Raw genomic sequence first — 15,312 nt, forward strand, 5'->3', positions numbered from 1 at the left:
CATATCAATAGGTCTATCAGCCTTGCGGGTATCAGTGACTGCAAACAACTGGTTATTTGGAATGAGTCATTCTGTGATGTTTTAATTGAAACTCAGCTTTGGAGTAGCACCCTCTAAAGCTAAGAATTTACAGGAACCTGTTCTGACAGGATTCTGCTTTGTTCTGGATACTTGGCAAGACCCAGAGCTGTGTACTCTGGATAATGCTTTGTTTCCCTGTTTAGCAACACAAGAAAGGTATGTTTGCATAGAGTTGATGAAATTTGATATTGCAAAGATTTGTCCTAATCATATATTACTCTAAGACCACAGAGAAGCAAACAGCAGCACATGTAACTAAGAAACGTTACCTGTTTTGTTTTCACTCAAAGTATAAATTACTCCCCAAATTATTCATAATTAACAGCTTAGTAATGAGATAGCATAAGAAAGAATCTCACAGGAAAGGCCGATTTTAGTGTTGTATATATACTATTTGTTGGCAATATTTCCACGAAGGTAACCAGAAACATGTTTAAAATATTAAAATGTAATGTTAAGGATTTTTATTATATCCACACAGTGCATTTAACCCAAATAAAATGTTTAGTGTATCTGAATTTAATATTTTTGGTATTTTTTTAAAGATTTATTTATTTGTTTTATATGAGTACACTGTAGCTGTCCTCAGACACACCAGTAAGGGCCATCAGATCCCATTACAGATGGTTGTGAGCCACCACGTGGTTGCTGGGAATTGAACTCAGGACCTCTGGAAGAGCAGTCAGTGCTCTTAACCGCTGAGCCATCTCTCCAGCCCCATATTTTTGGCATTTTAATAAATACTAATCGTTTTAAAACTCTATAGTAGGTACTATTACTGTGGGCATTTCAGTTTATCACTACTTACTCTAAATGCTCTACAAATACTTATTATTTTATGAAGTCATCAATACAGCTCAATAAGTTTATATATTAATTTTCTTTTTATAATTTTAAACTGCAGACTCAAGAGGCTGCTGTGGTTGTACACAATAAGGGCTTGAGCATCTATCTGAGGCTCAAATAAGGGCTTGAGCATCTATCTGAGGCTCAGCATTTTCCAGGAGAACATATGGCTTTTGGCATATGAGGTTTTTAATGGAGTTGGGATTTTGTTGTTTCATATAAATAACAAACTATCCTCCCACTGCTCTGCTGACAACATACTGAGTGTCTACTAACCAAGCTTGCACGCATTGACTCATTGCTATGTGACCCTGAGTGAGTGTATTAACCCCTCTGGTAATGCCACCTCCTACCCCTGTATGTGAAATAGGGGTATTTTAGCAGTGATTAATGTAATTATTGCCAGGAGACAAATCCCCTATTCATATAAAATTAAGCTTGATATATAACAAAGATTCAGTATTCGGAAGTGAATTTTGTAAGTGACCTACATCAAAGCCTTTGGCTTCAAATAAAAGTTCACTTTTATGTCTGAATAAACTATTGCACCTTTTTTTCTTTCCTAAAAGAGACTGTATCTGTGCATCTCTTGACACATTTGTGAAAGACACACAACAAACTAAAACATATATATTGTTAATCTAAAGCAGTGGTTCTCAACCTTCCTAATGCTGTGACCCTTTAATACAGTTCTTCATGTAGTGGTTAAACTCCCCCCCCCCCCAACCATAAGATTGTTTTCATTGCGACTTCCTAAGGGTAATTTTGTTAATGTTATGAATTGTAGTGTAAATATCTGTGCTTTCCAGTGGTCTTAGGTGACCTGTGTGAAAGGGTTGTTCAACCCTGAAAGAAGTCCTGTGATGTACAGGTTGAGAATAGCTGATCTAAAGGGTCAAAATTGTTCTCTCGGGTCTTGAATAGTGTTTAACTAGAAGACAATTGAAAATACTAATAAGTTGAAGATAACCTTGTTTTATGTAGAAGAAGTAGGTTATTCAAAAAAGGGAAAAACAACAACAAAAAAATCTCAGGTCCAAGTTCATCAGTACCTAGTGATAGAGAATTTGCCTAGTATGTATGAGGCCATGGATTTGATCTGTAGTGCCAAAAAAGAATAATATAAATATTTTGTTATAATGCAAATGGTGACTTTTCCTTTACTTTCTTAATTTGATGCCACTATACAATACTCTAGCGCATTGTACTTTGATCTTATGTTTACCAATAAGTCTTATTGCAGTCTTAGAGGTCTTACTCTCCAAGTAGAATATTCATTGATAAAGGCTTGTGGATGAACCAGAGCAGAACTTCAGGCGCCTTACCTTACTTTGGATAGAACATTTCTATGCTCCTTGGTTTATATACAGTTTCTACCAGTGTGATTTTTGTTTGATTAATGAGTCTTTTTGCTAACAAAAATAAAGCTTTAATACCAGTATTTTAGGTAATTAGTTTTTTTGGCTATATGAGGTTCATTACATCCATAAAACACAAATGATTTATAGTATTATAAAGCAATTTTTGCTTTAAGCTATTTTAGTACATATGGTCCAAATGGGGAATATACTTTCTTCAATTTTATACTTTCAAACAAACATTCATACATTTCTAAAACACAACAGTAAAACATTTTAGAAATAAGTTACAAGTAACACATTATGTATAGTTGAGGGCAAACTTACATGTACATAATAACTGAAAAAAAGAGCTGTCAGTGTTTCAGCAAAGCATACCATGTATCCCACCAGTGCATGAGTAGATCTTTAAATACGACCAGTGTCAACAGTGACTGCTGACTTAGGTGCAAAGACAAAACTTGAAAAGTAAAAGGGTTAGGGCTTTTGCAGATAGAAAAATGAAATGACTGGGGCTGAAAGAAGGCTCAGTGGTTAAGAACATGCACTACATTGCAGAGGACTGGAGGTCAGGTTCTAGTACTCATAGTAGGTAGCTCACAGTCTCCTGTACTCCACATCTAGAGGATCGTATACCTTCTTCTGGTGTGTTTGGGTGCCCACGAGCAAGTGTGCTACTCAACACACAGGCGCACACATAAACATATTCATGAAGATAAAACTTTAAAAGTGAAAATACTTAAAGGTACTTTTGTTAAATTTTCCTGGACTTATGTAGAGACTAGAGTTAATCTAATTGTCTCATACTCTCAGGGATAGTTTGATGATGCCTTTACAAAAGGCGTTGTCACCTTTTGAATGTTGACAGTTTGTCAACCCCATGTAGCTCTGATCTGCATCATCCTGTATTTTGAAGGGATGTTGTCTCAGTCACTGTTCTGTTTCTGTGAGGAGGCATTATAAGCACAACAACTCTTACAGTTGTGCTTACAGTTTCAGAGATTTAGGTCACTGTCAGCATGGTGGCACACAGACAGATGTGGTGATAGAAAGGTAGCTGAGTCTTTCATCCAGATCCTGAGGCAGCTTGGAGTGAGGGAGGGGAGTAAAGGAGGGAAGGAGGAATACATAGAGGAGATAGAAGGACAGAGGAAGAGAAAGAGAGGGGCTGACAGACAGATAGAGGTAGAGACAGAGACAGAGACTGACTAGGCTTGGCTTGAGCTTCTGGGCCTTCAGAGTCCAATCCCCCAGTGATGTACTTCCTCCAACAAGGCCACACCTACTCCAGTAAGACCACACCTCCTAATCTTTTTAAGTAGTGTCACTTCATGATCACTAAGCATTCAAATACACATTTTTGGGACCCATTTTTACTGACCCAGTATAGCTGGTTTTCTACAAAATAAGAAATTACGCTTAGAATTCTGGATACTAAAGAAAAAGGCAAATTTTAATGTAATAATTACATAAAATAGATTTCAAACAGCATTATCTGAAATAGAATTGACTGCTATTCTAAGATGAATTTAAACAAAGATAGACAGTGATCTTCCCTTATCAGTAGATAAGTAGTCATTTAGAAGATCATATGACTGCATGATGTTCCACATTTTAGACTGTGTAAGTTCAAAGCTGCAAAGATTCTTCTAGAGCAGTGGTTTCAACTGGTTGAGGCTTTGTTTCTTTTCAGGAAATATCTACCCAAGTTTGTAGATCTTTGGGGTATCATCATTGATGAGGTGAGGCAGGGGCTGCTGTCCAGTGTGTAGACATTAGAATTGTTCTAAAAATCCTATGGTGCTGGACACCTCACACTAAACCACACAGGATTATCTACCTCCATTCCCTAGTCTAGAGCCAAGGTTGAGAAACGAAGATTAGGGGACTTGGCTGAGTGAGTAACTTAGATGGTAGTCCATTTAATCTTTGAAACTAGTCTAGGCTTGGAGTTACTAGGGCAGCTAATACTGACCTTAAGCATATATGAAGTAGGAAATGCTTAAAAATAAATTTGTGATGCTCATCAAATTTGTCCCTCTGTACAACATATGCCATTGTTGGGCATTTGCCCTCCATGGCATATGTGTGGAGGTGAGAGTAAAACTCTCAGAGTCAGTTCTCCCTATCCACCTTCAGTTCCTGGGGATCGAACTCAGGCCACCAGGCTTGTGAGGCATGCCCTTTTGGCCTGTTGAGACATCTTCCTGGCTTGACAGGATTTGTTGATGTTTCCTCACATATGTCCTCTTAGTGGAGAGGAAGGAAAGGAGAGGAGGAGAGAGGGAGAGGAGAGGAGAGAGGGAGGGGGAGAAAAGGGGAAGGAGAGGAGACTGACAGGACCTGGCCTTTTGGTGTGCTTTTCACTTGTACAGATACTAGCTCTGAGTTAGGGTTCAACCTTAAGAGCTTGTTTACCTTATTAACCTTAAGATCCTGCCCAGTCTGCAGATGTAGTCAGTCTCATTCAGGGGTGAACTTAATAATTTTTAGAGAGGGCAAAATCATTGTAAAAAGAACTGATTGACAGTTTTATTTACATATTATTAGCTTTATTTAATGATTGTTAGCTATATTTTATATAGATCATTAGTTTTATTTACATATTCTACTGAAATAAAATAATCATGTGGTAGCTTGTTTGTATAAATAAACTGCTGTAATGTGTATTATGATTTATGACTTATCAATACAAAACAAGAGTGTGTGTCACTATATTGTAATGGCTGAATGCCTTCCCTCCAGCCTTCTGTTGATGCTAGGTTCTGAGTAGGCCATTGGAAATTACGTTTTTCTTAGGTAGTTTTCAAAGCATATAAAGGTCTAAGTTCTAGTGAAATTTTTATAGTAGCATAATGAACAACTTCTTACTTTTCATTAAAAATTGCCAATTTTGCATGTTTTTCTTTTTTCTTTAAGCATTAAATCATGGTTCTGCAAAATGTCTATTTATATGTTTTGGCTCCTAACTTCATTAATGTAAGTGTAATGTATGTTTAGGATAGCTCAGACACTGAGGTGGTGTGTACCAGGAGCCACCTGCCTTCCTTAGAGCCATTTTCCATTAAAATATTAATCAGACTATTTGTTGTTAGAGACAGAATTTCCATGTGAAAATTTGGCTAACATATATGTATACCACACTTTTTGCTATACTCTATATTTAATGCACTGAAAAGAGCACATTTAGAAATGTTCTTCAGAAGTTTCCAGTTTCCCAATTAGTTTGGTTTACTGTTACCAATTAAATTTTGAAGACTGAGAAGTCTAATACATATCAGTTTCATATTGCATTTGATGTTGTACAGGTTTGTTTGTGAGACTTGTCTCTCTGACTTCCAGTCCTCTTCCCAGGGGATTATGTGTAATTGTTGTGGTCTACCAGTACACCACTTGTTCATAGACAGCCGTGTCATTGACACATGGTGTCACATGTCCTAAAAATATTCTGCAGCTTTAAGCTAAGCCAGCCTTTAACTCCAAGATTCTGAGATTATAGGCATTAGCCTCATTCCCTGGCTCCACAGATAATCTCCTTTATGAAACAGTTTGTTTGAGAAGATTTGCCTTTCTGAGTTCTATGATGCCTTTAAAATGAGGCATCATAAAATATCTGGGTGACAAAAATGTTTATAATTTATTAGCACAAAGTGTATGTCCAGTATGTCCAATCACCTACATTTTTTATGGTACTACTTTAGACTATAGCCAAGACCAAGTACATAACGATGAAAATGGTATTGTTCCTTTTTGTTTTTTTAAACTTTTCACTGACTCTTCGTGAGTTTCACATCATGCACCCCAGCCCCAGTAATCTCCCTGTTTCCCTTGTATCTAACCTCTGCTCTTATAAATTTCCCACTTAAAACAAAACAAAACAAAAAAACAAGCAACAAAGCAAAACATGAAAAGCATCTCCTCGTGGTCATTGTAGTGTATCAATATGTGGCTCCGCCCACACATCTTCACTTGCAATGAAACATTGGTCTGGCTCCAGGCCTCTGGCTTCTGTAACACCATTAATTTTGGATTCTCACTGGGACTCCTCTTGGTTATTCTGTTGTTGCCTTGTGTCATAGATTCCTGCAGCTTTGAGTCAGCAGAACTGGCTCTTCATGTGCTCCAACAGTTCATAGTTGATGTCTTTTGGAGTGGGCCAACTCAAAGCCCTGGATCTGAGTTGGTCAGCCTGCTGGTAGGCCTGCTGGCTCTCCCACTCCTAGGGCACTCTTGAGCCACGCTGGCCTGCCCACTAATGCAGCCATCAGCAGGGGGCAGTACCAACTCTCATGCTTTCAGCCCATCCCAACTTCTCAGTACAGCTCTATCTAGGACTGGGGCACACTCTCCTGTGGCCTGCATGTTGTGATCATAAAAAGAGAAAGAGCTATTAAAATATGTTCTATAGGGGTGTAGGGTGGGGGGTTGGGGGGTTGGAGGGTGGGGAGGGAGTGCTCAGAGGGCCTATGCTGAGGCATCCCTTCCCCAAGAGGGACCACACACAAGATGCTATAGTATACAATAGAGTTTATTTAGGGCATATGGAGGGGAGTTAAGAGGGTAGTAGAGGCAGAGAAAGGCAGAGAGAAGGAGAGAATAGAGAAGTAGAGGTTGGCCATGACCATGTGGAGGGGGGAAGAAAAGGGGGACAGAGGGGGAGCAAGGAGGCAAGAGGCAAGAGGCAAGAGAGTAAGAGTAAGAGAGGGAGGAGGGGCCAAGCAGCCCCTTTTATAGTGGGCCATGCCTACCTGGCTGTTGCCAGGTGACTGTGGGGGTGGAGTCCAGACAGTACTAACCCAACAGCTAGCTAGGGCTGGGCCTGATCTTCTGACCTCACTCACACCTTCAGGGCGAGCTCACCCATGCTCTCTCCAGCCAGCTTTGCTGTGCTGCCATGGGAGGTGCAGGACCCTGTCTCCTGAGTGCTATACCTGGTGGGAGGCCGGCCAGTGAGCAGGTGAGATACTGGAATTTTAAAATAAAAACTAATATGGGTGTTTTCACAGAAGGATACAGGAAAAGCAACTGCTTTTTCCTGCTACTTCGTATCTGAAATGAACACACAGAGAGAAAACCGACTGACACCTCTGCCCAGTTCTCCCCATCTGCCACCCCACCCTATGGTCTTATGTAGTTCAGGCTTGCTGTATTACCTTGAACTTTTGATCCCCCTACCGCCACCTCCCAAGTATTAGTAATTCAAACCTGTATCAACAGGCTTGGTTTATGCAGCTCTGGGGTTTTATGCTACATCTCCGGTGTGTATTCTACTTTATCTTTTAGTGGTATCTTCTGGAGAAATAAACTCAATCTCGAGAACAAGTTTTCCCCCCTTGCAGTTTGTAAGACGCTTCTTGGGCTATAGTCATATAATTATGGAGCTAAAAGATGAGGTGAAAATATTTTTTCAACCCAAAACTTGCCTATCCTTTTACATTCAAGCTTCATGAAAAGATAGGTAAGGCAGGTGTTATACTTAGATTTGTGTGCATATTGTTTGGAATTTATTGAGAAAGTAGAGAAATGATTTCCTTTGGTACAGAATTATGAAAGGCAGGCTTGTATGTGCATCTACTTATTCCACTAACCTATGTACAGTGACTATTAGTATTTATAGTATTTTTTTTACAGACATCTCTATATATCTATGCCTATGCTTACACATTTGAGTATAGGCAAAAATCAAGCACCTTGCTATATTTTAGGTCAGATAGACCTGATCCATTGTTGGGAAGACTCACACCACTTTACCGAAGATCCTGACCTTATGCAGCTGGCATACACAGTGTAGATAAAGGTCACTTCCTGTCTCTCTCCTTCTTTAATCATTTTAGAATTAGGAGGAGATAATGCTAGATAAATTTGAATTTACACTTGTGCTATGTTGTTTTCTGTTTATTACTGTTTTTACTACTAAAGCACGAGCTGGTAAGAGCTGAATTTTCAGAACCATCAATAGTGAGTTTTTTTCACACTGTCTTATTTACAAGCTCTTCTTTTGTAGGACATTGACAAACCATTCAGATCACTGTGTCTTTTAATATTTAAAATCAGTAGTGCTGTGTTGTTAATTGGAGAAGGGGAGGAGGGGGTGGGCAATGCTTTCTTTAAGCTACCAGGCAGCTCCGAACCCTGGTCTGTTGCTTCCTTGCCATAACAAGTGTAGGGGGCTAAACTTGGGAGATACCATTAAACATCTGAGTTTCATCGTAAGTCAGATTGAGACATTCTGTTAGTCCATCTGATTCTTAATTCAGACATGCACTCATTGTGCTTTGAGACTTATTTTATGCTCATTAGAGGAAAACTGATTTTTTCCTGCAGAAATGGTAACCAGAGAGAACAAAGTATACAGAAAGGAATCTGAATCTGGGTCAGAAACCAAACCAAACCAAACCAGATATGAGCAGTGACATGCCTAATTAAGAAGGACATAGGTGGATTCTTGAATGTGCATATGCCCAGGTTCATGCAGATGGTCAGAAGGCATTGCATTCTAATTCATGAGTCATGTGCCTTTAAGCTGTATTCAAAACAGTGTTGAAGAGATTATATTACTGTATCCTGGACTATGTATTGGGATTGAGTTAATGAATGGACACTGAAACATGTAGAATTCACTTATAGGACATTTAGTGTCCATCTGGACACCGACCAATATGGTTGGCGAAATACAGAATGAGAACCTTCTCTCTTATGATATTTCTTCCCTTTATCAAATAAATAATAAGCAGAATTGCATTGATAATAATGTGTTGTCTGTGTATGGCTCTATTGTGGTCTTTTAAAGTAATATAGAAACTTGAACTTACCTTGTAATGTATTTAAGGGAAAACCACCCTTAATGCTGGTTCTTAGACTATCAGCCTTTGGAGGAAAATAATGAAATTAATACGAATTGCTATCCATGCGGGGGAGAGTGGCCTGCCCACTTTGTCCCACTGAAAGCGCAGTACTGTTTCAGCTGTAACTTGGCTGAGTTCCTAAAGAAACCTGTTTCTCTGCCTGTTTTCCATCCTTCCATGTGCTGAGTAATGTATGAAGTTTTATTGCCTTATATTTTCTGAGTTAATAAACTCCATGTTTGGTCACAGTCGGATAAAGAATGGTCCCTTCCATCATTACACAGGCACATGAAGCACAGCTACTGCTGACTCTTCAGGCTTCTCCATTCATCTCACTACATATGCAAATAAATGCGATTTTAGCTTTACTGTGTAATATTGACATTGTTTGTTTTAGAAATTGAAAAAGTTATATTTCTTGACAAGAATTTCTTCACTGGAACAAGTATTTTATATAAAATCTGAGTTACAGAATTTTCTTGTCACTGTCATTTTTCTCAACTCTGGTTCATTCTGTAACAAACTACTTGATGCAGGCTATTTTAACTGCTTTATTTTCAGTGCATGAAAATAATAGGTGTTCCATATTTGAATGAAAAAATTTAAAGCTGTAAATCTTTAGTGAGATTTTCAAAAGCATGAGAGAAATTCTTGATGTTTATGAGTTTCTGGATCTCAGATGGTTTCAAATTCTGACTAAATCCCTGAAGTGCCTCTGTATCTCTGTGGAAGGAGCCTTTGGATAATAGCAGGAGTCCCTATATTACATAGCTCTTTTAAACATTGCATAAACTACATGGGTTTGGGGAGATGGCTCAGAGGTTAAGAGGACTAGCTGCTTTTCAGAGGATCCAGGTTCAATTCCTAGTACCCACATGGCAGCTAACAACTGTCTGTAACTCTAGATCCGGGGGACATGGTATAGTATAAAGTTTTCCAGCTTAAATATCAGTTTTGTGTGTGTGTGTGTATTGCCCAAAAATAACCTTTTATTCAATATTGATCTTTTCCCATCACTATTTACCCCCCACCTTTAGGCAGCTACTATTGTATTTTCTGTAAACAGGTTTTCCTATTTTGAAATTACATATAGAAAAGTCATAATATAACACATAGTTTTGGTTTCTGGCTTTTACTTTTAATATTGGTTTTGAGGTCCATCTATATTGAAATATAATATTTAAAAAGTCAACTAAAATAGTAACTTCAAAATTAAGTTAAATTAATGTTTGTGAGCATTGCAGAGAAATTACCTCTTACTAGCATTTATTTATATTTAAAATATTTTAAAACTTTATTTGTATTAGTATTTTTCCTGCATGTGTATGTGTGTTCTATGAATTTGCTTGGTGCTTGTAAAGGGAGAAAAGGTATTGTATCCCCTGAAACTAGAATTGCAGACAGTTGTAAGTTTCTATATGAGTACTAGAAACTGATCCTAGAAACTATAAACTGCAAGAGCAGTGAACACTCCTAACCACTGTGCCGTCTTCCAGCCCGGCAAATATTCAGTAACTACTGAATATTTATGATATACTAGTGACTATTTGTTAGGTTTTCTATATATTATATTATTAGAATTTCATACATGTAGCTTATGCAACTGCCATTTTTTTTAGAAATGAACAAATTAAATGATGATTATTTGTTAATTTGTAGAGAGTTGCCAAGTGTAAGGTTAAAAGTGTACCAGTTCATACTTTATATTCAGACTTACAGTATGTGAACTGCTATAACTTCGTAATACTAGCCAAAGAAAATGCCATCACCTGGCCAGGGATGTTTAGTTGGACATTAGTAATGATGAAGGCAGCTTGTGCCTGCCTGTCTGTGATGGTGACTATTCTTCTATACAGCTATTAATTGCTTCATACACATCACTAACATGAATGAGCAAATAAACTTAATTTAATATTTTATAGTCATGAATTTTACTTCAATAACCATACTCTGCTACTTCTGACCAAAATACATTATCAGTGACTGTACTTTTTCACTAAACAGCAGAACAACTGCAAGTATAGACAGAATACATAAATCAATGGTATTAGGCATCAAGGAGCAGGGACACTATGATACGAGAAACAAATGGACTATGTTGTATTGTTACTCTAGCTTAATGTATTGACATGATTCTCAGTCATGAGTCAAGGAGGAGTCATTAGATGAAGACTGTGAATGAGGAAATAAACTGGTCTTGTGGGCAGATCACACTGGACAATGCTCACAGAACAGAAGGCTGGCGTGGAAAGTATTCAGCTCATCATGGATTAGGGCATTACAGAGGAAACACTCAATTCCCAGAAGGAGCAGCCTAAAAGATTAGTTGTTCTTAATTGTGTCCTGGGCATTCAGGCAGTTGTGAGAATGGGTTCACTTCCTATTTGCAGACATTATAGAAAAATCTTAGGGTGTGACATGGTACTAGGTAAAATAAAGCACATGTGCTCAGTAATGGCATAATTAGCTCCACAGCAGCCACTATGCAGACTGTTCTAAAATAATCTTTTTAAAAAGTTCTGAAGAGATTAAGTTGTTCCCAAGTAATTTCTTTGTGTACCAGAACAAAGGTTAAGATTTGTTAGAATTCAGAAATACTCAGGATCCATCAAAGTAAAGCTCAGAGTGTCAGGCATCAAGTAAGGAATTACTGTTGAGCAGTGAGAAGCAGGACTTCCTGACTCACAAGAAATAATTCAGTCCATACCAGGCCAGAACTGAGAGCCATTTAGCAGACAAATGTTGTGTGAAATATATATGTATATATGAACTCTCTAACACTTATGCATCATCTATCTAAGAAGTCTTTGTATCATCTCTCTCAGAAATCCCTTATACTTAGGCTCCCAGGACTGCGTGGTTCTGGCTCCTCTTCCTCTCCTATAGGTTCCATCTTGTCTCCCCTGTCTCTGTTTCTCTGTACTAGTCTCTAAAAATCTTCAGCCCACCTTCTTTTTCGACTGCCCAATGACAGACTTTAGCCTTATCTTTTGCCTGTCCTCACCTGCTTACAGACAGCAATCTACATTGAAGGACATTGAAAAGGGTTGTTATAACTAAATCCTGTAGTCTTAAAAAGTTAGAGACATGGCAGATAGGATAAAATCCAAGTCAGACTTCTAGAGATGAAAAGTTTATTGTTATAATAATTGTAAATATGCATTTTGGAAGAAAAATCTTCATGACTATCAATTAAAACAATAGGAGAGACAGTCCAAAATGAAACATATAGAGAAAAAGAGAAAAAAAGGGATTTTTTTTCAGAATAAAGATGGCATCCATGAGTTCTGTGTAAATTTCTTATAGCCTAGATTAGATTTTCTGATGGAGAAGACAGCAGAACCAGGAGGGTGGGACATTTGTTCAAATAATGAGTAAAAAGTTTCAAGTGTGATTGAGACTGCAAATTTAAATATTCAAGATATTTAATGAAGCCACAGTCCAAACAATTTGTTGGAGATAGAAGGTCACTAGAAAGCACATCACAGTTCACAGTGGGAAGAGCAGTGAAAGAAGGGCCCACCGAGATAGAGTTCTATACCCAGCAAGAATAGTTTTCCAAATAGTGGAAGAGTTTCAGACAGTTTCAAGGAAAAGTGATTAAAATGCAGTGTCAGATTTGATGCTCACCTGGGGGTTCCTGACAGCAGTGACATGAAGACAGCTGGGGAAAAGGGCTGGGTATGTGCACTGTGAAGTTCCTGTAGATTAAATAGTACAGTGCGATGTTTATATGGATTAGAAATTTAAAGATACTGTAAAAAAAATGCCCGTGAGAGGAAGTAGCACCATTAATTCAGGTAATTGGAAAAAGGCCGCTGGGCAGTGGTGGTACACACCTTTAATCCCAGCACTTGGGAGGCAGAGGCAGGCAGATTTCTGAGTTCGAGGCCAGTCGGGTCTACAGAGTGAGTCCCAGAACAGCCAGAACTATACAGAGAAACCCTGTCTTGAAAAACAAACAAACAAACAAACAAACAAAAAAGGGAAAAGGCCAACAAGAAGCAAATAGAAGGGGCAATATTGAAATCAAAGACATTTTTAATCTAAATATACTAGTAGGTACATCAAAAATATAAAGAGTCCAGATGTTCCAATTAAGAGATAGATCTTTACCAAAAAATGTGCTGAGTGTGATTTTTCATGCCTTTAATCCTAGCTCTTTGCATGTTGGATACAAAGACAGGAAAGTCGAAACCTCACTCGAGTTCCAGGCTAGCTAAGTCTATACAGTACACAGCGAGAGCCCATGTGCAAAAAATAACAAGGCAAACAAGGCAAGAAATACACACATTGCCTATAAGCAACACACCTCATATATAATGATCACAAAGAGTGAAAACAATGAAACACTAGTGAAAAGAAAGGGAGACTTCCTGTCACCAAATAATGAGAGAACACCATAAATACCTCATTAGGCGTGATGAATATTCTCCTTGCCTTTATTATACTACCATGGAGTCGTACCCTGTAGAATCTCTGAGAATCAGCATTCATTTACTGCAAAAAGTATCTGCCATCACTTGTCATTAAGAACCTTAGTTTGTGTATATAGCATGTGTTCATGATGGAGCTCTTTTCAACTCCAAATTTCTATAATTTGTAATACAAAATACTTTTCATTGTCCACACAAAGATGTACATTTCATGATCTGTTCCACAGTTTGAGGATCTTGGTTCTTATAGACAAGTTTTACAGGTGTTCATTGTTGAACCCTGTTCCCACCCATCTAGTCTATACGAGTCCTCTGGTTATATATGTTTGTTAATAGCTTTGTGTGTATACTTGTCCTTATGTATCAGTCGGTCCCATATCCATGAATTCATCCAACTGCTGGTTGGAATATTAATAAAATTTGATAAACTCTGCTGAACATATATAGTCCTTTTCTTTTTATTCCCTCAAAAATATAGTCTCACGTCTATGTAGATTGAATTTATATGTTTTGCTGTAAACTGTAAGTAATATGGAGATGAAATAAAATGTGAGAGGATGTATGTAATTCATATATAGATAGTATGCTACTTTATGTAAGATATTTGATCATTTATGGATTCGTATATCTGTGGGCTAGTTGGCTGGATTATTTTTAAAATCAACCTTTCATAGATAGTGAAGATTATACATATACCACATGTATGTAGTATGATGCAGTATATTTGGGAGGTACATAACCTGGTATATTGATGTACTTTGTGATGGGAGCTTTTGTGTCATTGCATTGTATAAAGCCTGAGATTTAATAGTGGATAATTTGCTTTTATCAGTCATAGAAGTGATGATGTCAGTTACTACCTTTTGCAAATAATCCGTTTCCTCCTCGTTGCAGGTCCTTTTGTTCTGCATCACAGCGGCCATGTACATGTTCTTTTTCAGGTATGCTCTGTTCACCAATTTATTTCAGTATCAAATAGTATCTGATTCCTTTCAACTAAAGTGTGCCCTCCCCCAAGTCATTATCTTCAGTAAATGGCATGGCTTCCTACTCACCTCACCCCAAGAATTTAGAGGTAAATCCTACATCTTTGTTAGTAAAGAAAACAGAAAGAGGAGAAACGTTTTTTGAAGGAATGTGTTAGTTTGACTCAAATATGAATACAAAGGGTGCCTGTCACCTTCCTATGACCAGAACAGTATTGAAAATGATTCTTTTTTTTCTGTTGTAATTCTTTTTTTTTAATTGGCTATTTTATGTATTTCCATTTCAGATGTTATCCCCCTTTCTAGTTCCCCTCTGGAACTCCTTCACCCATTCCCCCTCCCCCTGTTTCTGTGAGGGTGCTCTCCCTCGTAACCACCCACTCCCACCTCACCGCCCTGGCATTCCCCTACACTGGAGAATCACAGGACCAAAGGCTTCTCCTTCTATTGATGCTAGACAATTCCATCCTCTGCTACATATACAGCTGCAGCCATGGGTCCTTTCAAATGTACTCTTTGGTTGGTGGTTTAGTCCCTGGGAGCCCAGCGTGGTCTGGTTGGTTGATATTGTTCTTCCTATGGGGTTGCAAACCCCTTTAGCTCCTTCAGTCCTTTCTCTATTTCCTCCATTTGGGACTCCGTGCTAAGTGCAATGGTTGGCTGCAAGCAACAACTTCTATTTGTCAGGCTCTAGCAGAGCCTCTCAGAAGACAGCTGTAACAGGCTCCTGTCAACAAGCAACTTCTTGGCATCTGTAATA

The 15,312-nt window shown here is 38.2% G+C and overlaps 1 protein-coding gene across 1 annotated transcript in view; it reads left to right on the plus strand.

Moving 5' to 3' along the window:
• Tmem135 (transmembrane protein 135) overlaps nucleotides 1-15,312 on the plus strand; it is a 212,116-nt gene that overhangs the window by 137,603 nt on the left and 59,201 nt on the right. The window contains exon 6 of the mRNA XM_052159103.1: nucleotides 14,461-14,507. Coding sequence (XP_052015063.1) covers nucleotides 14,461-14,507 — 47 coding nt within the window. The remainder of the gene's footprint in view (nucleotides 1-14,460; nucleotides 14,508-15,312) is intronic.

This window comes from Apodemus sylvaticus, chromosome 1 (genome assembly GCF_947179515.1).
Source record: "Apodemus sylvaticus chromosome 1, mApoSyl1.1, whole genome shotgun sequence".
In the NCBI taxonomy this organism is placed as follows: domain Eukaryota; kingdom Metazoa; phylum Chordata; class Mammalia; order Rodentia; family Muridae; genus Apodemus; species Apodemus sylvaticus.